The sequence below is a fragment of the Protopterus annectens genome, chromosome 1.part0 (genome assembly GCF_019279795.1).
Source record: "Protopterus annectens isolate FY-2018-M chromosome 1.part0, PAN1.0, whole genome shotgun sequence".
Taxonomy (NCBI): Eukaryota; Metazoa; Chordata; order Ceratodontiformes; family Protopteridae; genus Protopterus; species Protopterus annectens.
Window position 1 is genome coordinate 1535139265 of NC_056725.1, and position 25257 is coordinate 1535164521.

The 25257-nt window shown below is 39.9% G+C and overlaps 1 protein-coding gene across 1 annotated transcript in view; it reads right to left on the reverse strand.

The window, feature by feature from the left end:
* Positions 1–25257, reverse strand: part of DMC1 (DNA meiotic recombinase 1) — a 1571258-nt gene that overhangs the window by 1292542 nt on the left and 253459 nt on the right. The window contains exon 4 of the mRNA XM_044067943.1: positions 16702–16784. Within this exon, the coding sequence (XP_043923878.1) occupies positions 16702–16784 (83 nt within the window). The remainder of the gene's footprint in view (positions 1–16701; positions 16785–25257) is intronic.

Sequence of the window (25257 nt, forward strand, 5' to 3'; positions counted from 1 at the left end):
CTCCTGCAACCGAGAAACACATGATCCTTAGAAGGAACCACGACTAACTTCTCAAAGTTTCTGGTAAACCCCAGGCACTGTACGAGACAAACCTAAACTGAAGGTGCTGAAGCAACACCTTGGGGGATGAAGCTTGAATGAGCAGTTCATTCAGATAAGGAAGGATTTGAACTCCTCACATCCTGCAAAAGACAATGAGAGGAGTGATACATTTGATAAATACCTTGGGGCAATAGAGATGACAAAGGGCAAATCAGAGAACTGAGAATGCAAGGAAGAAAAAACTTCCTGAAAAGGGGATGAACTGGGATGAGAAGATAAGCATCCTTGAGGTCCAGGGATATTAAGAAAGCCTGGGGAAGAAGAAGAGGGAACAGGGTGTGAAGGGACAACATCTAAAAGGAAGGGCTCTTCAGTAAGGTGTTGAGTTGAGAAAGATCCAGAATGGGTCTCCAAGTGCCTTCCTTCCTGGGGACCAGAAACATCCTGGAATAAATCCCCTTCCCTTCCTGGGCAGGAGGCACAATTTGAATATTCCCCTGTACCAAAAGACCCTGAAGCAATTCTGGAAAGAAAGGAAGCTGTTCCTGAGGAGCGTGAGGGATGCCCAGAAAAGAAGAAAGAGATTTCCATACCGTGAAGTATCCCTGGTGAATGATGGACAGAACCCAAGAGTGTTCAGTGGCCCTTAACCAATTAGGAAGGGACAGGGAAAGACAAAGGAAGAAGTGATAAGGAAGCCTGACCCAAGAAAAGTAGAAGCAAACTGTCAGATAGAACCTGGTTTGCCTTGAAAAGGAGGCTTCTGAGAAGTAGGTGTTTGAGCAGCCTTAGGAGGAGGTACATGCCTATTACCCTTCTTACCTTTAGGAAGACAGCGAGGCTGTCTACATACAAAAGTAGATTTGGAGGGATAATTCCTCTGGAACTTAGGGACAGGAGACACAAAAATATGTTTCAGATCCTGCAAGGCCTTGCCTTCATTCTGGAGGGACTTAAAAAGTTCATCAGCATTAGAACCCAAAAGGTTCTTATTATCAAGAGCAGCTTCCCACAATTTAGCCTTAATATCATCAGGTAAGGGATGGAGACAAAGCTGAGAATAATGTCTCAAAACAGAACCAAAGACAGCAGTCCTAAAGGAGGCATCAGCTGCATCATAACTACATTTAAAAGAGTGGTGAGCCACTTGAGAGGTAGAACCAAGTATAGAAAGGGCCAAGACCTTCCCTTCTGAGTCAGGAAGGTCAGAGATAGCATGAGAAGCTTGAGAGAGAACAGCTAAAACATACCTAGTTATTTGGGTCTGGTAATTCATAGCTCAAACAGCCAGGGTGGCAGCAGTATATAGCTTTTTGCCAAAACGTTTTGTAGCTCTACCGTCCTTGTCAGAAGGAAGTAGTTTAGTAGAAGGCAGAAATTTAGAAGGTTTGTCAGATGAGACAGATACTTCAGAAGGATCAGCAGAAGGACATTTGTACAAGAAATTACAATCATTGGGTACCTTGTAAACTCTATCAGGTTTCTGTTGAGAATCAGGGGCCACAGAAACTGCTGAAAAAGTATCCAGAAAGGCAGCTAAGACTGGAGGTACAGCAGAGGGCTTAGAAGATTCCATATAGAAGAGTTCATAATACCGCTTTTGAATATCAGTAACCTAAGAATAACCTGATGTGAAATATTCCATCATGCAAGACATAGTGTCCCCAAAGTAGAGTTCTTACAAGGGAGAGTCTGGACTAATAGAGTCATCCTTCTCAGATCCATAATCCAAAGAAGAAGGAATTTGAGAAAAATATGTCAATGACACTTCCTCAGAATCCAAATCCTCTTCAGAGGACTCCTGCTCTATGGGCCTCTTTAGGGGAGTACATGACCAATGATAAGCAGGCACAGAAGCTCCTTGGGGAGGCTTTAAGGCCATTAAGGCATTAAACAACCCCTGGGTAAAATCATGCCATTAACAGTGGGGTCTTTAGTAGCAAGGGGAATTTGCCTGGTTTTCTGTTTTTTCTTTTAGGGACTTCTGCCATAAAAACCCTAGGAGGTTTCGACCCTTGCCTACACTCAGCCAACATAGTAGAAATCTCCTCCCAAACTAAGATTTGTGGTATCCTCCTTGATTCTTCAGAAATAATCAGCCAAGGTTCCCCCTCAACATCTGGCGTGGATATTTGTAAAGCCTCCAAGAACATGCAAGAAGTCAGATCCATGCCAACCTTCGACGGGTTGTGGCAGAAGAATCCAAAACAACAACTGGGTGATCCTGTGGGCTTTCACCAGGTTCAAGAGAAACATCTGAGGGAGGCAGGACAGCAAGCATATCAGACCTAATTTTTCTAGCCTTTTTTCTTGGCAAACAGCTGACTCTCAGGACAGGAAGACTCCACCACAGCACCTTGAACCAACAGCTTAAGACACTGTTTTTCAAGATAAACAGATAAAGAGGAGAGATGACTTTGTAGGGTCTTAGGGACAAAAGCTGACAGACAGAACACTGCATATGGTCATGAGAAGCACCCAAACAGAAAAAACACTGGTCATGATGATCTTTATGGGGAATCTGCCTCCCATGCTGACATTTTCACTTTCTGAATGACATGAACCCAACAGCACTAAATAAAAAAGAAAGATAAGAAAACCCCCCCAACACGGCACTTATCTGAAATGCAGCTTGGTAGCCAGCACAGGAGAAGGGTGTTCATAATGATGTTCAAAGATGGCATTTGGACTGGCAGCAAAGAAGTTTTGAGGGTGTGTACCTGCACGTCACCTTTATGTCCTACACTTTGCATGTGGAGCGTACACAGGTTCATAGGTTCATACTAGGCTATCTGCCCTAGGGCATTTATAAGCCTAGCCAGAGTGTATTTGGCTTTTGCCACCCATTTTAAATTAATTCTGCTATGCCCTTTTTCGAGGTTAGTATACTGTGCCTCTGTCTAACAGTGACACAGAAGTGCTACCCGGGCTAAACCTACGATCTCCAATCCACTCATCAAGATTCCTCTTGAAGAGAGCCATTGAGGGACACTGCCTAACCTGGACTGGGATTTTATTCCAGAGTGAAGGGAGTCTCTGGGTTATGAATCTGTCCCTCCAGCATGTCCTATTTATTTCAGTGCTGAGGTTCAAGTCTCTCGAGCGCGTAGCTCGATGGGATTTGGATTTTCTGAGGTGCAGCATTAATTCCGGGTTGGACATGGCTTTAAACGTCAGGCACAGATCGCCTCTAAGCAGGCGGTATGCCACTGAATAGAGCTGGAGTTTCTTTAACCGGGCAGCATATGGTAGCTGTTTGAGCCCTTTGATCCTCTTGGTGAGGTACTTTTGGGGTCTTTCCAGCTGCTGCAGGTGTCTGGTGAGGTACATCCCAAAAGGGGCATTGTACTCAATTATGGGCCTGATGAGGGATGAGTAAAGAGGCACGATGACCTCCCCTGATCTAGATGTGAATCCCTTCATGATTAGGTGGGCTATATAAAATGTTTTTCTAACCACTTTGGCCACGTGGTTGTCAAATGAGAGATTGCTATCAACTTGGGTCCCCAGGTCCCTAATTACTTCTTCCGTACTTAATGGATTACCACTTATGTGGTAATTTGTGGGCACTTTGTTTTTGCCAAAGGGGATGACTATACACTTTTTGGCGTTTAGCTTGAGGCCATGGTTTTGGCACCAGTTGTCTATTTCTATGAGGCCCTTTTGGAGGATGCTTGTGTCGGCTGGAGAGTCGATTATGGCGCCCAGTTTGCAGTCATCTGCGAACTTGGTCAGCCACAGTCCTTCCGTGTTGGTATGTACCTCTGAGAAATATATACCGAACAAGAGAGGTCCCAGGACTGAGCCTTGTGGGACGCCACTTGTAACTGGTTTAGAGTCTGACATGGCTCCAGCAATTCTAACCATGTGGGTTCTGTCCTTGAGCCAGTTTGCAACCCATCTAGTGACATAGGGGTTTATATTTAAGCTGGTGAGCTTATCTATAATGCCCGAGTGGGGTATTGTATTGAAGGCTTTTGCGAGGTCCGGGTAGGCTGTGTGGACCGCTTTCCCCTCGTCAATGGCCTTGGTGACTGTTTCAAAGATATCGACCAGGTTCAAGAGGCAGGATCTGCCCTTAACAAAGCTGAACTGGGTAGGATCCAGTGTCTGTAGGTCCCCAATGTCTTTATTTATGAGGTCCATGATGATCCTTTCCATAGCTTTGCAGACCAGGCTAGTCAGGCTTATGGGGCGATAGTTTCCAGGATCCGTTGAGATGCCACCTTTGTGGAGAGGGACCACTGTTGCTGTACGCCACTCTTTGGGTACATATCCTGTAGTAAGGCTAAGATTGAACAGTAGTTTTATGTTTGGGTTTAGCTCTTCTTGGAGTTCATGTAGGACGCAACCCGGGACACCGTCTGGTTCCATTGATGCTGTGTTTTTTGCTTTGGAGAGGGCGGCTCTTACCTGAGCTTCTGAGATGTCAGGGGGGCAGTACTCTGCTGGGATGGATATTTGCTCTTTTGGTGGTGAGGGAGGTGAGAAATTTGCGCTGAACCTGTCAGCTAGGATGTTGGCAATGTCTGTGGGTTTGGTGTATTTTTTGTCATTTTGGACTAATTCTGAGCATATCTGGGAATTTCCACCCAGGTTCCTAACATAACTAAAGAAAGCCTTGTGATTATCTTTAGTGTCCTGAGCGATTTTTCTCTCTAAGCTGGCCTTGGACGATTTTATGAGTGCCCGTAGTTTTTTGCTAATACTGATCAGAGATGCCTTCCCTTTTTGGGATTTTGCTCTGTCATGTAGTAGCTTCCTCCTTCTATTGTATAGTTTATTTATGGCTGGGGTCCACCAGACAGGACGTCTGCCTTTGGAGGATTGGGTCTTGGTTTTATTTGGGATTGCATGATCCATGCATTCCTGAAGGTGTTCATAGAATGTGTTTATAAAGGATTCTGCGGTCTGGGCCATATTTTCCACAGGCTCAGGGACTTTGAAGGATTTAACCTCGGTTTTGAGGAGTGTGAAATTTGCTTTAGAGAAGTTTTTCACTGTGGTTTTCTGGGCAGGGGGTAGGGTCGGGATGTGAATATCCAGTGAGATTAGTTTATGGTCTGATCTTACCAGTGAGGGATACACTTCTGGTCTGAAGCATAGAGTCCCCATGTTGGTGATGATCAGGTCCAGTACGTTTTCCCCTCTTGTGGGAGTGGTGATTAGTTGTTCCATGGCGTTTGAGTTTATAAATTCCAGGAACCTTTGGGCTAGGGTGTTGGGGCTTGAGTAATGCTCCCAGTCTATGTTTGGGTAGTTGAAATCTCCCAATATGATGGTGTTTGGAGAGATCTTCATGTTCTCCAATGTTTTCAGGAAAGCCAAGTGGGATTCCCGATTTTGAGAGGGTGGTCTGTAGCATGCTATAAACAGCAAGGTAGTCTTGCCCACTGTTAGTTGCACATGGATGGACTCTGATGCTTCGTGCAATGCCACTAATCTGGAGGTGTGGGTATCCTTGATAAAAAAGGATACTCCTCCTCCTTTTGTGGTTCGGTCCGAGTTTTGAGGCCAAAATGCATGGTATGAGGTATAACCTGGTAGTGCTGGGGTGCTCTCTGGAGCCTTGAACCAGGTTTCTGTCACTGCACATATGTCGATGTTCTCCATACTGAGGAGAGCTTCGAGTGCATGCATCTTGAGGTTTAGACTTCTAGCATTTAGCAGCATTACCCTTAGTTTTTTGTTCATTGTGCTGTTTATGGAGGTGGGTTTGTCTTTTGAGCCTTGCCTACAAAAGGCACTATGGGGGTGGCAAGAGCCTTAGCCAATATCCGAAAGCCCAGGGGTGACAGGTGCAAGCCTTCCCTAGCGAAGCAGCGTGGCTTGTCGAGCATGTCATCCCAGGCTGACAGACACTGGATCCCCTTTGAATGACACCAAAATTTTAGCCAATTGTTAAAATCAGTCATTTTGTCTTTGTACTGCAGCATCATTCTAGGTGAGGGTAATATGCTACTAAAGGTCAGGGTCATACCGGCCTGGGCTACATGATCAGAGAGCTCCTCTATGTCTCTTTTCATGTAGTCGAGGGAGGTACATCTCAGGTCATTCACACCAGCATGTACTATGTCTGAGTCATATTTGTACTTGCTTTGGAGTGATCTGAGTGCTTGCGTTATGTGGCGGATCCTAGCGCCCGACAGGCAGCTCACTGTGACCTTCTCTTTGTTCAGCCTGGTGAGCGGGACGTCAGTGTGTCTGACTATAGAATCACCTATTACGAGTGTATTAGGTTTGTTATTCAGCCTTAAGGGCTGAGACTGTTTGGCACACTGACTTTGTGAACTATGTGTTGCACGTGATTTGTTTTGTGGTAGCTTTTGCTTGGATGTCTGCTTTGGAGGTCTCTGCTGCTTAGGTAGATTTTTATTTAGAGCCTCCAAGTATGTTTTTGTGTGTTTATGTGTTTGGTTTGCTGATGTTTTAGGACTGTGTGAGACTGGATTTGTGTTGTGGGAGGTTACCTTCTCCTTTTGACTGGTTACACCAGTTCTGAGTTGAGAGAGTTCAGCCTCCAGTTTGGCTATATAGTTGCATCTCTCACATATATTTGAACCTGTTTGGAGGAGGAGAGGGTTGCCCGTGTACATGAGGCAGTTGTAACATTGCCTCAAGATTCCCAGATTCACCAGCTGGACTAGAGAGGAAACCATTGACTGACCTTTGGACATACTAGAGTAATATAGGGAAACTCTTATCACTGAATTAGACGGGTACGATGGGGGACGAGGTGACCGTAAAAAGTGTATGAGGATGTAGTGCTTTTAGTTTATTAGTGCTAAATTGTAAAATTGCTTTTTTGTGCAAGTGCTAGGCCTTAGATTGAGTATAGGGTGTTTTATTCGAGAGAATAGAGCAGTTCTAAGGGAAAAAGTGAAGAGCAGACTATGTGGAGCCAGGAATAGTTTAAACTCAATTAACCGCTGCTGCCCGATGGTGCACTACGCGCACAATCGCGCAAAGCCGCGCTAAAGCGGGTTTTTTATGCAGGGAACTTCAAAGAGCTAGAAATGGCCCAAAACGGCCAATTACTACAGATTCTTGTGCTGAGGTCACTCCTTCACGGGCAGATAGGCTGCTCAAGGCTCCCTACTCCCACTGGTGAGCAATGAAACTTCCTTTTGTCCAAGTAAGGTAATGGGCAACACAGGAATTATCCAAGAGTCCCGAATACAGCAAAGCCTGTGTGGGGGACTATTCTAGTCTAGGAAAGGCGGGAAAACAAGGATATTTTTTTTTTTTTTTTTTCAGGTAAACAGTAGGTAAATTACAGTAAACTCTATGCACAGGCTAGCACACTCGATTGGGCAGCCTCGACAGTTAAAAATACAACAAACAAACTTATTTAACAAGTGCAGGTAATGAGGACACAAAAACAAGCTTAGAAACAGTTAAAACAGCAGTGTAGCTCACTTTTCAGCAAGAACAGGCGGTCGCACAGGTATAGAGAGAAAAAAATACTTAAATCTGGATAGCAGTCACTCTTTTCATTTCTCCGCTGCTAGCACCACTCTGCAGGACCACGAGGAGCTGTAGCTGAGTAGTATAAGCAAAAAAACCTCGCCTGTGCGGCTTTTTTATGCAGGGAACTTCAAAGAGCTAGAAATGGCCCAAAACGGCCAATTACTACAGATTCTTGTGCTGAGGTCACTCCTTCAAGGGCAGATAGGCTGCTCAAGGCTCCCCACTCCCACTGGTGAGCAATGAAACTTCCTTTTGTCCAAGTAAGGTAATGGGCAACACAGGAACTATCCAAGAGTCCCGAATAGAGCAAAGTCTGTGTGGGGGACTATTCTAGTCTAGCAAAGGCGGGAAAACAAGGATACATGTGATGTATGATGCTTATAAGTGCTAAAGGCTTTGGTATACTGGCTGGACTTTGGGTTATCCTTGGCAGGAGATCCATTCAGTTATGAACACTGCAACAGTGATAAGGAGGACCATCTCTGCTATGATGCTACATGCCAAGAACAAGGCAAAGGATCTTGAAAGGGAAGAGACCAGTACAGGAGGATAACCACCAACACAGATGCAGCTCCCAGAGCTGGAAAAGTACCCGGTATCCCTTCACACAACATTTGAGAGAACAAGTATACCCAACAGTGGGTTGGTCATGGGAGCAGGGCTGTTGATGACTGCCAGACTACCTGTAAGGGATGCATCACATTAGTACTAACGTTTCATTACTGTTAAACACTGCTGCACTAGTGGAAATGGGCTCTAGGCTCACCAAAAGAATCCACTCTATTAGTGTTGGAGGCACACTCTCATCAAAAAGAGTAGTTATCAGTGGAGTGCCCCCCTGGGGATCAGCCCTAGGACCACTCCACTTTATCTACTTCTCTGATGACAAGGCTTATGCCAAAGGCCTGTAGGTGATGACATTTGCTGATGATTGCAAACTCAGAGCTGTCATAAATTCCCCAACAGACCTCCAGATTCCCCAGAGGAGCCCAACATACATACAAGTGGTGCTTGGACCATGGACTCAAATTAAATACCAGGAAATTCAGCTTTGTGTCCTTTGGCAAACTTGGACACCCATGTTCCTTTCACACAGGTAATATCTCCTTAAAAATGAACTCTGTCATTAGGGATCTGGGCACTTTCATAGACAGCAAACTATCCTTTGACCACCATGTGTCCAACTGTTGTTGGGAAACCATTTAATATAGCCAAACTAGTCACCAGGCGCATATCTTCTAGATCCAAGGAAGTCACCATCCCCCCCTCTACTCCTCCCTTATCAGGCCAGTAGTAGAGTATAATGCTCCTTTTCATATGTAGATCCTTATGCATGTGACATAATTCAAGAGACCACAGCATTTCCTTATTAAGTCAATTAATGGCATGTCCTTCTTGAGCTACCAGAACCACACTGAAATTACCTCTTTCTTTTCCATTTCTTATTCTTTTCTGCGAGGGACTTCTATCTGGTATGCAGAGCCTCAAGTGATCCAGTTCTATGTGACAGCCTACAAATCTGCAAAGGGTCTATATTACAACGTCGAACTAAAACAAGTTTGAACGTTGTAATATCGAACCCTAAAGTTCGAAAGTTGAAACTAGTGAAGCCACGGCACATCGACTTTTTTCCCACGGAAAAAAAATCAGTGGGCCGTTTTCGGGTCTTTGCTACTTCCTCCACTGTGGTGCGATCTTGGAGTTGGTATATTTAAGTAGGGGTGTGGGCAGGTGAAGGCCCCCACTTTAGTTTAAGTTTTTTTTTTTTGTCATGGAACAGTGATTTTTTTACCTGGGAAAAAAAATCTCTGTTCTGTGTTTTCGGTTTTGTTGGGTTTCGGACTTTAGGGTTCGGTATTACAATGATCGAACTTTTGTTAGTTCGATGTTGTAATATAGACCCATCTGCAAAACCATACTGCTCGACTGTCCAGATTTCTGCAGAATGTCCAGATTTTTGCCTCTTATTTCTGGCCTGTTCCTCATAAAATTTGTGGTTTTCTGGCAGATCACTGAGGATTGAAGTCAAGAAACAATGGTAAATAATGGCGGACATTTGAGTTTCAGGCTTCATATCTTTCAGGAAAATATACAGTAATGCAAAATCTGTCATTAGCATCTTTCTAAGTATATAGGAGCAATATTTAAAATCTGTCCCTATTTTGGGCCTTTTATCCCAGTGTTTCTGGCTTTGTCCAGATTCCTTGCACTAAGAGGTTGATAGGTATGTCCAAAACTAATAACACCCTAAACACCCGCTCAGAAGATCTAAACTTCCACAGAAACAAACAGGACCTGCTGGAGAGAGAGAGAGATATCCATCACAGATAATCATTCTTTTACAAAACAGGCAACCCTTGCATGTAAAACAGAATAGCCCCCTAACCCTTTTTAAGCATAACCTGCGTGACTGGTTGAACAATCATAAGTACACCTCTGATCTCATCCCTCAAGCCCTTATGAAAAGGAGTTGAAACTAGATATAATGTAAACTGGTAACCAAAGTTTGCACACAAATACACACAGCAACAAGCAATCCCGAACACAATGAAGGACGTCTTCTTTGATAAAGTCAACGGCAGCCAGAAGTAGACAAACGAAAACAGTTTATTGAAGAAAATTACTCATCCAACCCTCAGATTAAGCGCTTTCGTCTCCAACACGGAGACTTCATCAGAATCTAAGGTAGCACAACACCACATCCCTTATATACTAAATACATCCAATTAGCTGACATTTAATTAGATAATAAGTAAATAAGTTAATGAATCAATAACCTCATTTTGTCTTAAAAGACCATGCCACAAAAAATGCATGCTGACAAATCCTGGAGACATTGTAAAAGCATTTGAAAACCTGTATGAATAACAACCTTGAGAAATACATAGTAAGTAGGAATAAAATCATGATAAATAGAAAGAATCATAAAAAGCATATGCCATACTGTTGTACCAATTGTACTGTTTAAGGATATTGTTTAAAAATATTGTTTAAAAACATATGCATGTAAAGCAATATGTCAAACGTAAATATATGTAAAAAATATATATATATATATGAATATAAATATATAAAAAATGTAAAATGCATAAATATAAATTCAGGTACATAAAAATATATAAAAGTGTATAAATGTATAAATATATAAATATATAATTTCATAAACATATCAAATATATATATATATATATATAAAATATGAAACATATAGTACTTTTTCAAATGTTGTAACTTAAAAAAATGATATAACTTAAAAAATGAAAGACCAATGACTATATATGTGTATTTAAATATATGAAAATCAATCCCACTAAAATTGTTTCCAATAAAATAAAGCACAGTTAAATAAAAAGGTTGATCTATTACCAACAATATGTGTATTACTAGGCACAACTAAAAATATATACATCTATTCAGTTTTTATGGGAAATAAGAAATGTAAAAAACCTAACAAAACTTGAGAAAAACAACATATATAGTGATTATTGTTCTCTAATAATGTTCATTTAAATAAATATGTATAGTAATATTCATATTTTTATTTTATTTTTATTATTTATTCTTATGTTTCTTAGGATCACCTGCGAGCATTTTCAATGCTGGGGTAATAGAGATGTGGTCGTTAAGGCCCTTGCCACAACAAGAGTCCAATCTAAGCTGCCACATCATTTCTTTTAACTCCAGTTGGGTTTCCCAATCACCACCTCTCTCAAAACATTTCACTTCCTCTATTACCCAGAATTTAAAATCTGCTTTTGGGCAGATCAATACATGTCTGTACATAGCATTATTTACATTTTGTTTGCTTATGTCTCTCATGTGTTCATAGATTCTGGATCGTAAGTGTCGTTCTGTTTTCCCAACATAGTAGCTCCAACAGATTTTGCAAAAAACAAGGTATACCACCCCTTTTGTATAACAGCTACTATAAGTTTTGGCAACCAGAGTTGTTCTAAGACTAGGTATTCTAATCTCCTTTTGTCCTGCTATAAATGCACATTGTGCGCATCTACCACATTTAAATGTCCCACATTTCTTATTTGCCCCTTGTATATTGTTACCTTGTTTTACTAAGATGTTCTTAATATTTCTGTTCCTCCTGTAACTATAACTTATATCATTTTTGAATACATCAGTTTTAGTAGCCATTTCTCTAAACATATCCCATGTCTCATTTATACATTTCCTAAGTTGACCTATCCCTTGATAGTACGTAAGGATTAAATAGGGAATACTTTTTCCACGGTTTTTATTGTGGTGGTTACTATCACTTCCCAATTCCTGAACACCCCCATTCACTACGTTGTTGTCTCTGCAGAAATCGCTGCTCTTAACTAATAAAGGAGTATATTTTTTATCACTTCTACCCTTTAGGACCTGATGTTTTACATCATTAATCAAATCTATCGGGTATCCTCTCTCCAGGAACATTTTACCCACAAATTCAAGCTCTCCCATAAATTCAACGTCATCCGAAATCATCCTCGCCATCCTAATCATTTGTCCCTTTATAATATTCTTTTTTAATACGTAAGGGTGGTCACTATCAAAATGTAGATAAGCGTTGGAAAAATGTTCCTTTCTATATATATTAGATTTATAACACTTATTAACATAATCCTTCTCTAACCTCACATCCAAAAAATGAATAGAATCTGTTCCAATATCATGTGTAAATTCTAAAAATGTCGTAGTATGATTAATATAAACAATAAATTCATCTATCCTTTCAGAAGGCCCTTTCCAAACAACAAAAATATCATCTAAAAATCTATAATACTTACTAATGTGCCTATAATAGTCAGACAGAAATATAAACTTCCTTTCCCAATATAACATGATTATATTAGCATAAATAGGGGCACACGCAGAACCCATTGCCACCCCTTCTTTTTGATGATAATATTCGCCTTGGAAATACACATAATTGTATTTCAGGACTAACTCCATGTTTTCTAGTACTAACCTAAATTCATCATTAGTTACTAACTTGGTTTCAGTTAGAATCTCTTCAAACCATGTCATTCCTATGTCTGATGGTATGACGGAAAACAAATCTCTTACATCTATAGTGATAAGAATACTATCATTGGTATATGAACATTCTCCCATTTTCTTCAAAAAATCCCAGGAGTCTATTAATATATGATCATATTTCTTGTAAAACTGCTTTAATTTTGAATCAACATATATAGCCAATGGTTGCGTCTTAGAACCCTGAGATGAGACAATAGGTCTCATAGGTGGGTCATAAACTGATTTATGAATTTTCGGTATACCAAAGATAGCTGGAATAACTGGTTTTGGGACTTTAAGGAAGTTGTAAAGATCCATATCAATCAAACCCTGTAGTAGGTTGTCTTCCAATACTAAATCAATCTGTCTGTATGATATATTGATTTCATTTCTAGAGACACTACTATATTGTTTATCATTGTCTAGAATATCCTTCATCCTAGTCGTATAGTCCCATTTGTCCATGAATACCACACCCCCACCTTTGTCCGGTTTCATAACTCTTATTTTGTCATCCTCACTCAACTCTTTCAATAATTTCGTTTCAACGTCAGTCAGATTCCTAACTGGTTTGGTATTGTACATATTCGCCATACGTATCCTCCTAGTTACGCTTCTCTCAAAATTCATAATTTCGTAATGTATAGGAGGATTAAATGTACTAGCTCTCTTAAGTATGTTTTCCTTTCTAGTAGTATTCCTGTCTTTGAACATGTGAAGAAAATTTCATTTTCTCGTGAAAAGTTTTATATCCAATAAGACATTTTCTATTCTAGGAATGTTGGTAGGTACAAAGGTAAATCCTTTAATAAATAGGTTAAAATAATCTTCAGTGACCTGCTTGTCGGTATAATTGAATATATTGTAATTCCTACTAGTACAAACAATATTGTGCCTATGTTCATCTATTGGAACTACAATTCCAATATCACCAAAACTGGTATAGAGCACTGAATTCTCATGTGTTATCTGTGTAATCTCCCCATATTTTGAATGTTGTTGTTCTCCATCACCTGTGCATATGTGGGTTGCTGCATTCGGTTCCGTAACCGCTCTGACCTCCTGGGTTCCTCCAGGTCTAAAGAGATCTCTTCCCTAACAATGTTAGCGCTTTCCCCACGACTAGTAAAATGCTGTTCTCCTTCACTGTCGTCATATTCGTGGTGTACATAATAAGGTTCTCTATCAAAATAGTCATGCTGTCGTCCACCCCTTCTGTTTTCTCCAAATTGATTAAAATGTGTAAAATTCCTATTATTGTACCTCCCATTTCCCCTCCAATTGGTATTTTTATTGGTATAACTTCTATAATTATGATATGTATTGTTTTTAGACTCGACATAGTATGCTATACCTTTCTCATACACAGCCAAATCCCTTTCCAGTTTTGACATCTTCCTGTTAATGTTGCTATTAGTCATATTATCTACATCACATAATATTCTCAAATACACATTCTTATGTTCATCTACTTGAAATAACAAATCAGTACTGATGCAATCATACAATACATCTATATCTTTTTTAAGTGTCTCCATATTTTTAGTATTTAGTTTAATCATTTCTTTTAATATTGCCAGCCCACAGTTGTTTAAAATTTCACAAATAGTTTTAAAAAATCCTTGTCTTCTCTAGCACAATTAGGAAATTTGTTAAGTCTTAGTCCTTTAGGAATAATTTTCTCTTCCAAACATTTTTCTAAATACCAGTTTTCAATAACCAATGATTTATACTTGGTTAACAAAGTTTTAAAAGTCTTACATGAATCCTTGTATGTAGTACCACTTCGTTTTTCTTTGTCCTTCTCCCTATTATTGACTTTAAACGATCTATTAATCCATGTCTGAAAATCCAGGCTCCTATACTTCTCCGGTATCTCCTGCCCCTCGAAAACATGATCAACGGTGTTTTTGTAAGACAGAACGCCCCTGGAAGCCCTCTGGCCAAATTCGTGTATATGACTCGTTTCTCGTCGCTCATTTTCAGTGTCTGACGTCATCCTACTCGCGCCAGCCCTCGTTGGACTACTCTGTGCGCAAGGAATGCTATTGCCAGACCCAGGAACTCCAGTGTCAGTCTGAGAATGGGTTTGAATAACCCTGATAAGTTCCGACAAAAGGCTGCTACTATCCATAATAGAGACTCCTCGTATACGGGTTCGCAAACAGTATGAAACGAAAACTGGTAACCAAAGTTTGCACACAAATACACACAGCAACAAGCGATCCCGAACACAATGAAGGACGTCTTCTTTGATAAAGTCAACGGCAGCCAGAAGTAGACAAACGAAAATAAGAAGTTATGTACCTACCATAACGTTCCATGTTAGTTGTCTTCTCTCGCCTTCTTTCTTGCTTGATGGGTTCGGAGCCGATCCCTCGGCTCTGACTCGGCACTTGCTAAGCTCGAGAGTCACTTTTACCAGCTCGAGGCAGCCCCATATCCCATGATGCAAGGCGGTAAGTACCCAGATCTCGTTTGCCGCTTCGCTTAGGAGGTCCTCCTTTTACCAGCTCCTGGTAAGTGATTAAAATACTTGATATTTTAGCCCCTTTTTACTAAAAACCCTTTAAATTTTAGTTTTAAGCTAATTTTAAAGATTTTCTGACAGAAATTTACCTGTCTCTTTTTATTTTTTAGTCAAACTTTACCCATTCCATCCCCCCCTGTTAGGGTGTGTGTGTGTGTTTGTCTACTTATACCTTTTTGGTATATTTAATTTAATTTAACTCTTTGACTGGTGTGTGTGTGTGTTGTCTTTCACCATGTCAAAAGAGAGGGTCTCAGGCTTTAAGAAGTGTGACTCGTGCTGTCAGAAGATGTCTCTGACAGACGGTCACACTTCTTGCCTGGGGCCTCTTCACCTGCAGGACTCCTGTGCTATATGTCATTCCTTCAGCCAGAGAGTCCTGCAGGAAAGAAGAAACAAACTGATACTTAGGGGCCTTCTTAAGCCGGAAGGCTCTCCGGCTAAGTCGGCTCCATCCAAATCTGCCAAATCTTCCAAGGCCCAGGCTTCTGTGTCAAAGCCTGCGGCCTCGGCTCCGACTCGTTCTGAGTCGAGATCGGCTCCGGCTGGAGCCGATTCTGGCTTAACTAAGCCTTCGGCACCGATGGCTATCGGTGCCGATTCTGCATCGACCACTTCGGTGTCGGCTCCGATCGGTTCCGACCACCATGTGGCACAGGCATCGGTGTCGGCTCCAATCGGCTCCGACACCGTTACTTTTGTGGCTGTATCGGCTCCGGCTGGAGCCGATGCATCGAGGCTTTACATGCATATGTTTTTAAACAATATTTTTAAACAATATCCTTAAACAGTACAATTGGTACAACAGTATGGCATATGCTTTTTATGATTCTTTCTATTTATCATGATTTTATTCCTACTTACTATGTATTTCTCAAGGTTGTTATTCATACAGGTTTTCAAATGCTTTTACAATGTCTCCAGGATTTGTCAGCATGCATTTTTTGTGGCATGGTCTTTTAAGACAAAATGAGGTTATTGATTCATTAACTTATTTACTTATTATCTAATTAAATGTCAGCTAATTGGATGTATTTAGTATATAAGGGATGTGGTGTTGTGCTACCTTAGATTCTGATGAAGTCTCCGTGTTGGAGACGAAAGCGCTTAATCTGAGGGTTGGATGAGTAATTTTCTTCAATAAACTGTTTTCGTTTGTCTACTTCTGGCTGCCGTTGACTTTATCAAAGAAGACGTCCTTCATTGTGTTCGGGATCGCTTGTTGCTGTGCACTAGATATAATGTACTTCATTCCAATGGGGTGGGGTCTTGTGTTAACTTATGTCTTGGTAAATTCTAATTTGGATTTTCCTGCTAGGCTGTACTGGATCAACAGCCTATTATTAACATATGAACCTATGAAGAGCTCAGGAGAATTCATTTGACAGTTACTGAATGATAAAAAGCACTACAAATGTGAAAGGCAATGCTGGCTTTCAAACATTTGAATGTGAGACCAAGATCAGTGGTGTATGTTGTAAGCCAATGAAAACTCAAAGAGATGCAGATGCTTCAGGGAAATTACATAGCAATAAAAGGCCAACAAAATCAAGAATACCCATTTTAATATTACTGGCTCTCAAAGCAAGACCTACATTTGAAGTTTTCTTTTCACAGTAATCAAAAAGTAGTGCACTACTTACTCAAATTCCTGGCTTCCTGTAGGGATATGAAAAACAAATTTCCTTTTCTCACTGTATTCAAGTGCTGTTAAAAACCCAGGCTCCTACATGAAAAGTAAAATAACTACATTCAGCTATGATCTCTAAATAGTGTTCTTCAAACAGTCAAAACAGTGCATTTAATAAAGTAACTCAGAGTAAACTCTGCCAAAAAAATGTTCACAACATCAGCAGAGTTAAGTGTGAATCCTGGACTTCTGCTGCCATTGAATTTAACTGTTCCGAAAATTTAAAATGCTCTGAAATGTGGTAACATTGAACAGAGGCAGTGGGTGGAGACACACATCCCAAACATACATACAAACAGGATGCCTGCAAAAAAAGTATAAAATTATCAGTTTGGTACTTAAGCAATATTTGTAATGAAACACAATTTTTGAAGATTTTGGTCAGAGCAGTTTATGCTGAATAAACCTGTTTTACACAATAATCCTAAACTACCAGTAGGAACAACAACGACAAAGCTCATCTTTTTAGGGCATGAAATGTTAACCTAACTACCTTTGTTAAGCAGTGCAAATGCACCATGTTTACCTTAACAGCTTGAAGATCTGGCAGCAGGATTAATCCCATGTCAGGTTAAAAGGTTAAACAACAAGAACACTGCAATTTAAAGTTGATTACAGCAAGACTAGGGCAGAATGAACCTCTTCATAGACAGTACCAACACCAAAAATGAGGGGACACTAGAAGATCCAGAAAAAGCATCATGTAAATGTTAGAGAAACTAGCTGTTTGGAAAGAAAGACCACACCTTAGGTTCAGTATTGATTAGTACATGGCGTTACCCGCTGTGGTGACCCCTAACTGGGAAAAGCTGAAAGAAGAAGAAGTTTCACTTTGAGAAGGACAACCCAAGGCTGGAATATACATTTATAAGAAGTAAAACTACAAATTACAGGAGAGAAAAAAGGAGATGAGTAATAATCTTTGCCAGAATAAACCATCAAGAGCAATGCAAAAGGATGTCAGCAAAAAACAACATGACGATGAGCTGCATCAGGCTACGCTCTGATTTCAGACAGCAGATAATTCCCCCTTACTAAGTACTAGCAAGGCATCAGCTAGAGCAATATGTTCAGTTGTGTCAGCCATGAAGAGCAGTGCAAACAGATCTGACACAAGCTGAGGGAGTAGAGGAAGGCAATAACGATAGTTAAGGACAGGAGGAAGTGACAAAAGCGGAAAGGATCAACAGTCAAAGAACGTGCTGTCACAAAAGATGAAAGAGGAGCTATAATATGAACCAAAAATTATAAGTAAGACAGAACACGGTACCAATCTCTAACTTAGAAAGTTCTTATTCAACTTAGACATGAGAAAATATTTTTCAAGGACAGGGTGGTGTGTGACTGAAAATTAATTTCCAGACTGTGGCAGGGAAAAAAAATTAATGGTCTTCTATAAAATGACATAGAGCAAGTGGTACAGAAAGAGAGGAGCAAGTGTAGGGTGCTAGATGCATCAACTGTGCAGAATCAGCAGATCTCAACTCTCCTTTTGATAGTCAGAGACACATGAAAAAGTACTGAATTAGCTTTAAAAATCTTGTAGAGTGTTTTATGTAAACTCAAGTTACATTCTGCTTTCTTAATCCAGCACTCCCATCATATATATATTCATTATTCTGAATGTCTGTTCAGCTGTCAGCACAATGACATAATTTGGTACAGAGGCACAATGTTTAGAGGCCTGGAATATAAAAGTCTTCTAAACTTAAATTTCAGTCTTATATATGTAATTTCAAATTGTACTACAATTTACACCTTCAGCATTTAAAGTAAATTTTATTGCTTCAATTTATGGCATTATGTATAAACCCGAAGGCTCCCTTTATCAGATTGATTGCTTTCGTGCTCTCTTAACCTACTGGTTCATCTAACATATAATATTCTACATCCAGTGTTCTGTATTTACGCAATATTATATTCTGCAGTAACAGCATCTTATTTCCACTTAGAGATTTTGCTCATTACAATATTCTCATTTCTCTGAATTTAAAACTTCAGTGTCAGATACTATTTCCTAACTGCAGGGTGTACTAGCACCTAACTAATATCATCAGCATGTTAAACTGGTATATGCAAAGTACCAGGACACGGGCTGCATGCCCTACATTTGTGTGGCTCCCATCAACCTCACTGCAATCTGCTCAGCAGTAGATGCAGTGTAGGTAGCCAAATAAAGAGCACAACTGACAGGTGATTTGACCTAAAAAGGGCTTTTGAATGTGTAGATTATTCCTTGGTGATTAAAGTAAGATTTTTTGCATAGATGAACTGCTAGACCAACAGAACATTCAGTCAGGTGTTTCACATGGCTGAGTGGTACAAAAAGTCCTTTCTTCTCTCTTTATAAATCATGTCATCAGCACTCTTCCTTCCTTGGCTATGATACTGTATGAAAAAGACATCTTGACTTTTAAGGTCTGGACCTACTGAAAATAGAAAAAAAATGACTCCATAAATTCACCCAAGACAGTATACATATGCCCTTTGGTACAATAAGAAACTAGACTTATCACATACTAATCAAGTGCTACTACAATACTTGACTCTCTAGACATAGACTGAAAAATGTCTGTTAAGTATAAATACCTGGGATCACTGGATGGAAACCAACAAATGTAAAAACCAACTGCAGTAGCCCAAACAGAAGCGCAACCAAGAATTACAGCCAAAGAGTTTCTTTAATAAACAATAAATAGAACTGAGCACTTTCGTGTGACTATAACATACACTTCATCAGAATTCAAAAAAACAATTGCAGACGATGAGTTTAAATAACCAAAAAGTCACATGACTCAAGACACACCTGAATCAAGGATCAATCCTTTTACTCTTAACACCTTTCTACTGTTCATTAATAAGAATGAAAAGTAAAATAAAATAAAATAAAATAAAAAAATGAAGAAAAAGTGAAAGATAAAAAGTGTTATAAAATACTGTAAGTTCAACCTTGTTACTATAGTATAATCACATTCTAATTAATCTCAATAAAATACATGTATATGCAATATATACATTTAAAACTGAGCACTAGGTTAAACATAATATGACATAAGTCTCAATACACAAGCTACAGCAATAGATTAATTTAAACCTGGGGGTGAAAAGGCGTTTAATTTTAATTGCCAATGCAATTCCCTATGTTCCGTTATGTCATGCCATGGACCCCCCCAACAAGTTTTGATGTATGGTGTCGATGGCAAAAAACAAAAAAAAAAATATCTGAGTTCTTTTCCAAAATGGCAATATAAAGCTTTAGTAGTTTTCATATGTTTGATAGCATAAATATGTTCGTAAATTCTGTATTTAAAACTACAAATAGTCTTCCATACATAAAAACATGGGCACTTTTTACATAGTGCCACATATACCACACCCACTGACTTACAATTACAAAAAAGGTGTGTTTTAACTTTAATTCCATTGATAATCACTTATTTTCTATCAAAAATAAATTGACACTGGCTGCAGGTACTACATTTACAACTGCCCCATGCCCTGTCACTAACAATAGCAAATAATTATCATTACTTTCCAATATATTCTTAATACACTTAGCTTTTCTAGTAACAAATACTGGTCTAGAACCCAAAATATCAGGAATCCCCTCAAAAGCTTTAAACATTTCCCAGTTTTGTTTAATAATGTCCCGAATAGCACTATATTCCTGAGTGTATGTAGTAATAAATGAACAGGTATATTGACCATTTTGATCTCTCTGAACTACTAATTGGTCACTGTTGGTCAGGAAAGGCACAACTCTACCCTGTCTCCCCTTATTAAGAACCTCTCTGTATATAAAATTAACTAACTCAGGGGGGTATCCTCTAGTCATAAACATTTCCTTTAAATTATCACATTTCTTATAGAACATAGTGTCACTGGAAATCATATGGGATAATCTAAAGTATTGCCCGTTAATAATTCCCCTCTTTTGGTGGGCTGGGTGGCAACTACTGCAGTGCAATATACTGTTCGAATAAGTTGTTTTCCTAAAAACAGAACTCTGTATACATCTATTAGTGTCATCTTTATACATCAGTACATCCAAGTAACTAATGCTATCCTTACTATAATGGTGTGTGAACTTTAAAAAGGAAGTTGTGGAGTGCAGATTATCCAAAAATTTACCAGTGTCTGTCTTGTTAACATCCCACACAATAAAAATGTCATCCAAGAACCTGGCATAAAAATGCCAAGATGGTACATTGTCGTTGGGAAAAAAATCTATGGTAACAAGGTTGAACTTACAGTATTTTATAACACTTCTTGTCTTTCACTTTTTCTTCATTTTTTATTTTATTTTATTTTACTTTTCATTCTTATTAATGAACAGTAGAAAGGTGTTAGAGTGTGCCTTCCGTGGAAGGTTGGGTGCCGGGCTGGCTACTCGACACTGTAAAACTCTACTGCCAATCATGAGCGGACAGGTGATCTGCTGTGGCGACCCCTAACTGGGAAAAAGCCGAAAGAAGAAGAAAGGTGTTAGAGTAAAAAGGGTTAATCATTGATTCAGGTGTGTCTTGAGTCATGTGACATTTTAGGAGGGTTATTTAAACTCATTGTCTGCAATTGTTTTTTGAATTCTGATGAAGTGTATGTTATATTCACACGAAAGCACTCAATTCTATTTATTGTGAATAAAGATGCTCTTTGGCTACAATTTCTGGTTGCGCTTCTGCTTGGGCTACTGCAGTTGGTTGTTACATTTGTTGGTTTCCAGTTTTATTTTGTGGTTCTTGGTTGGATTTATGTCTTCTGCGTATAACCTGAGTGCAAGTGGAGCCAGGTCCTAGTCTTGAGGAACTCCACAAGAGTGTAGGGCAGCTTACTCTATAAGTGCAGCAACTTATGCAGCAGTCCAGTGGTCCTGTGACTACCTCATCAACTATTTTTGAATTTCATCGCACACCTGTTTGCCTTAGAAACCTCCCTGCCATTTCTTGGTGGGTTCCGGTAATGAAGGGACAGTAAACATTAACTTGGATAATTGGTTACAATCCTCCATTCAACTGCAGCACATAAGTAGTGAGTCTGGGTCGTTTAGTGACACTCTGGCTACATTTGAAAAAGTGCTGCTTAAATGTCGGAGGTTGCAAGTGGAGAATGTTTTTTTAACTGAATGTATTCATGCTGAAATAGTTCCCAAGGGACTACATCTTTGGAAGTACCCAAATGGGTTTTCAGCTGGTTCCCCATTGCACTTGGAACTGGTTGAATTGTTTAATAAACAGGGAGTGGAGTTGCTAAAGATATTGAGGAAGTATAATCAGATAGATATCGACAACCTTATGAAGGAAGCTGAAGCACTGGACCGTAAAATCAAGAACGATGCACTGTTTTCTGTACAAAGTTCACAGTATTCTGCTTGTTTTTGGCAGAATTGATACTGTAATTTCGGATATACAGAAGAGAAAGTGCAAGAAACTTGATCGAGATTGACGTGAATATCAGGAAGGTAAAGCCTATCCCCAACTAATGGGAGTGCAGGGTAGGCAGGGCCGTGATAATAGAGTTCAGGAGAGGGATCCTCCATTAGAAGAGAACTTGCACAACGAAAATCAGGAAGAAGCGTCAGCCCCTTTAGAAGCAGCTCCTCCCAGGAGATCGGAGAGGCTAAGGAATTGGAACCGGAATTATTTCAGGAACAATGAGAGGGATTTTCACCTACAGACACAGTATCAGTGTTCTTAGAACAGAGGGTGAGCCAGAGGGAGACACGAGAGGCAGAATTCATTCTACCCACAAGGACAGAATAACTAGATTGTACTGATTCAACAGGTACTGTTGCTGAGACGCTACCTTGTATTTTAACTAACTCCAGTGGAGATTTTAAAGTGTACAACTTTATTGACTGCACTTTTGACGAAAGTATATCGTGTTTATTGAGCAAGGATTTAACATCTGTTCCTACTGTACATGCTAATATAGAGACATTAATGATTGATTTAAAATTGTATTTGAGAAAACTCAATTTTAAACTCCTATTTAATGGTGTTGATGCTATGTATGTCAACAATGTTTTAAGAAGAAGTAGTGTTTTAAATCCTGTATTGGCCACACCTTTAGTAATTTTTGTAAAGCTGTGTGAATTCGATTTCAGGGAACTGTTAAAAGTTAGGAATTTGAACATTTATGAGAATAACTTGACTATCACAGAACAGAGTTTATTGAAAGAACTTATGGGTAATAAAGAACTCAGAGTCATGAAGCCAGATAAATGGGGAGGAATTGTCATCATGTCTAAAGTAGTTTATTTAAACAAAATGTTCAGCTACGTTTTTGATGAAGATTTCTATGAATAGATTTCCTTAAGTTATATCAATTTTTGTTATTCCAAAATTCGTTTTATTCTACAAGACATGTTAGAACAGGAGGAAATTTCTACAGAAACTTTTGAATTTTTGCAAGCAAAATTTCCTGTGGTCCCCCCCCCCACCCTTTTTCTGGGATTCCCAAAATCCATAAGTGTTTATGGGACCACACAATGAGACCAACTGTTAGTGCTAGAATTTCTATTACTCATCCTATGGCTGTATATATAGATCAAAAAGTAAAAGCATTGGTATCTAGTTATTCCCATGTAATGCAATACTCTTGGGACTTTTTGTCTAAGTTGAGAAAGGTTAAATATAGTCCCAGTTTGGCTTTTGTTACCATAGATATGGTAAACTTATTTAATGTTATTCCACAGGATTTGGGAATGGAAATGTTCCATGATTTTATTTTTGAATCTAGCACTTTTAGTGATAACGAAAAAAGAAGTTATGTACCGACCATAACGTTCCATGTTAGTTGTCTTCATCTCACCTTCTTTCTTGCTGGTTGAGGATCGGAGCCGATCCTCAGCTCCGACTCGGCCATCTTCTATAGCTCGAGAGCTGTTTACTGGCTTGAAGCTACCCCTTATCCCATGATGCCTAGCAATAGCTACCCAGATCTCATTTGAAATAGCTAACCCCAGACATAGCCAGAGAATAAACCTGTCCAAACAAATAGGTTGAGTATACCTGTCATACTCTCTAAGTCAGTTGAGGAAACAAAGCAGAGAACACTCAGCCAGTGAAACCAGAACTCCTCTTGGTCCAATAAGACAGGGGGACGGAGGGTGGGAAGCAAGAAAGAAGGCGAGATGAAGACAACTAACATGGAACATTATGGTAGGTACATAACTTCTTTATGTTAGGTTGTCTATCTTGCCTTCGTTCTTACTGGTTGGGACAGCGTCCCTAGCACCTACAATCCTGGGCGGCTCATTGGAACAGACTCTTCAGAACAGTGGAACCAAAGTAAGCTCTGCTCCTGGAGACCATATCTAGCTTGTAATGAGAAATAAAGGTATGAGGATTTGCCATGTAGCAGCTGCACAGATAGAATCCATGGGCAACCTAGATTGGAAGGCTACAGAGGTGGCCAAGGCCCTAGTAGAATGACCTTTCGGTTTGATAGGTAACTCTTTGTTCCTTAATTGATAAATGAAAGTAATAGTGTGAGACAACCACCTGGATAAGGTCACCTTGGAAACTGGGAGACCTTGTTTGCCTAGAGCATAGGAAAGGAATAGTTGGTCCGACTTCCTTATTTCCTTAGTCCTGTGCAGGTAAAAACGCAGTTGTCTATGAACGTCCAATTGGTGTAATTTGTACTCTGCCTTGTTGGTGTGGTTAGTGAAAAACACAGGAAGGTCTATAGATTGGTTTAAATTATTTTCTGAGCAGACTTTCAGAAAAAACGAAGGATTAGTCCTCAGAGCAACCCTGTCCTTATGAAAAACCAAGTATGGAGGACGAACACATAGTGCCTGAAGTTCAGAGACACGTCTGGCTGAAGTAATAGCTACCAGAAAGAGTGTCTTCCAAGATAGAAACTTAATGGAGCAGGATGCTGCTGGTTCAAAAGGGGACAGAGTTAAGGAAGTTAGTACCAGATTAAGGTCCCAAGGAGGAGGGGGATCTCTCACTGGAGGCCTAAGGGGAGTGGTCCCTCTCAAAAAAGCTTTACAGAGCTTATGAGACATAATATTTGAATCTGACAGACCAACATGAAAGTTAGAAATGGCCGCTAATTGAACCCTGATTGTAGCAGAAGCGGACCCAGAATTAAAAAGTTGTGCTAGGAATTCCAAAATTTTGTGGACTGGGGCTGAAAAGGGATCTACGTTCCTAGCCTCTGCCCAACAAGAAAAACGTTTCCATTTACTAGCATAAGTTTTTCTGGTTGTGGACTTGTGAGATGAGACGATAATCTCACGCACAGCCGGGGAAATGCTGGGAAGCCTGGCTAAGGTTGGAAGTGGAGCAAACAAGCTGTGAGCTGGAGAGTTTGGAGGGATTGATGCAACCTGCCTGAGTGATGAATCAGTAGGTCTGGAATCGGATCCAGAGTCCAGGGCTGATCGAGAAGGTAATGGTGCAGGAACGAGAACCATATCTGTCGAGGCCAGTAGGGGGAATGAGGATCATTTTGCAACCCAACGATATTGCTTTCTGTATTAGTTTTGGAATCAGGG